This window comes from Phalaenopsis equestris, unplaced genomic scaffold (genome assembly GCF_001263595.1).
Source record: "Phalaenopsis equestris unplaced genomic scaffold, ASM126359v1 Scaffold194077, whole genome shotgun sequence".
NCBI classification, from domain to species: domain Eukaryota; kingdom Viridiplantae; phylum Streptophyta; class Magnoliopsida; order Asparagales; family Orchidaceae; genus Phalaenopsis; species Phalaenopsis equestris.
In genome coordinates this window covers 1-1,112 of record NW_018214026.1, presented here as the reverse complement: position 1 = coordinate 1,112, position 1,112 = coordinate 1, and the positions used below count along the sequence as shown (strand labels likewise).

At 34.9% G+C, this 1,112-nt stretch overlaps 1 protein-coding gene across 1 annotated transcript; it reads right to left on the bottom strand.

The window, feature by feature from the left end:
• Positions 1-5: 5 nt before the first annotated feature.
• Positions 6-934, bottom strand: LOC110034861 (vacuolar-processing enzyme-like; the record flags this gene model as incomplete). The annotated part of the gene is made up of 4 exons (XM_020739100.1): positions 550-934; positions 302-458; positions 122-207; positions 6-32 (listed from the first exon to the last, which is right to left on the bottom strand). Coding segments are annotated over exons 1-4 (408 nt in total), but the record flags the coding sequence as incomplete, so codon positions are not given.
• Between the last annotated feature and the right edge of the window lie 178 nt (positions 935-1,112).

Sequence of the window (1,112 nt, the reverse complement as noted above, 5' to 3'; positions counted from 1 at the left end):
CTCCCAGATTCACAAGCCTCAATATAGATGACCTACAAAAAGAAAAACAAGACCACCTTGTATTACAGATGCACATTTTATGTTATGACAGCTGCATATTTCATAAATAACAAAGCAATACCATGCTTTTGTAGGAATTGGAGGCATGCTTTTTCTTTAAAACAGAGATTAAATCATCCGCATAAAGATAAGGATATGTAGGCATGCCTGGTAACAGGACAACAGAAAGTGAGCATCAAGTTAAAATTGCTTTCTTGGGGATATGGAGGTCCTGGAGCGGCTCAAATTAAGTTAAACTAACCCAGAACTCCTGGGCCACCATGGTCTGAATAAAATATGAATATATGATCATTAGGTCCACTATCAACAACTTTCCCACTGCCACCAGATACAGCCTTTTTATCTCCAAGGAGAACAGCAAAAAAATTGTCAACATTAACATTATCTCCTACATAATCCTGCAGATAATTTCAAGGAACCAATTAAAAAATATAATGATAAATAACTAGAAGGAATTATGGTATTGGTCAGGTTTCATAAAATTCAAACCTTGGGAACTCCAGCATACAGATCATCCCCCTCAGGACGGTTAATTATAATTCCTTGTCTGGGATTTTCCTCATTATATGCAATATCATCGTACATGAAAACAACGATATTTTCATCTCGAAGACCACCATTTTTCATGACTTGGTAGGCATGGCATACATCAGCCTAACAGAATATCAACAAAAGAAAGGATAGATATAAATAGATGCTCTCTTGCTTCTAAGAGGAGAAATACATGATTCACCACGTTCTCTACACCAGTTACTGTCCTCCACATATCATTAAATAGATATATCAGTATATCATTTGTTGCACTTCAGGAAGATATCAAGTTCTTGACTTGATACAAGATAGAGTGCCAATATCTTCAGTCGAAAATTTATGAAAAATAAGAAAGTTTGCTTATGGAGTTGGTACACCAACATGACATAATTCAGAAATAGCTAATGTAAAACTTGAAAAAACTAGGCAGAACATATCTAAGAAATACGATTATATATAAGCACTCAAAAACATTTGATTTGTACTAACGGTTTTTGTACCTTAAAAGCCAAGCCAAACAT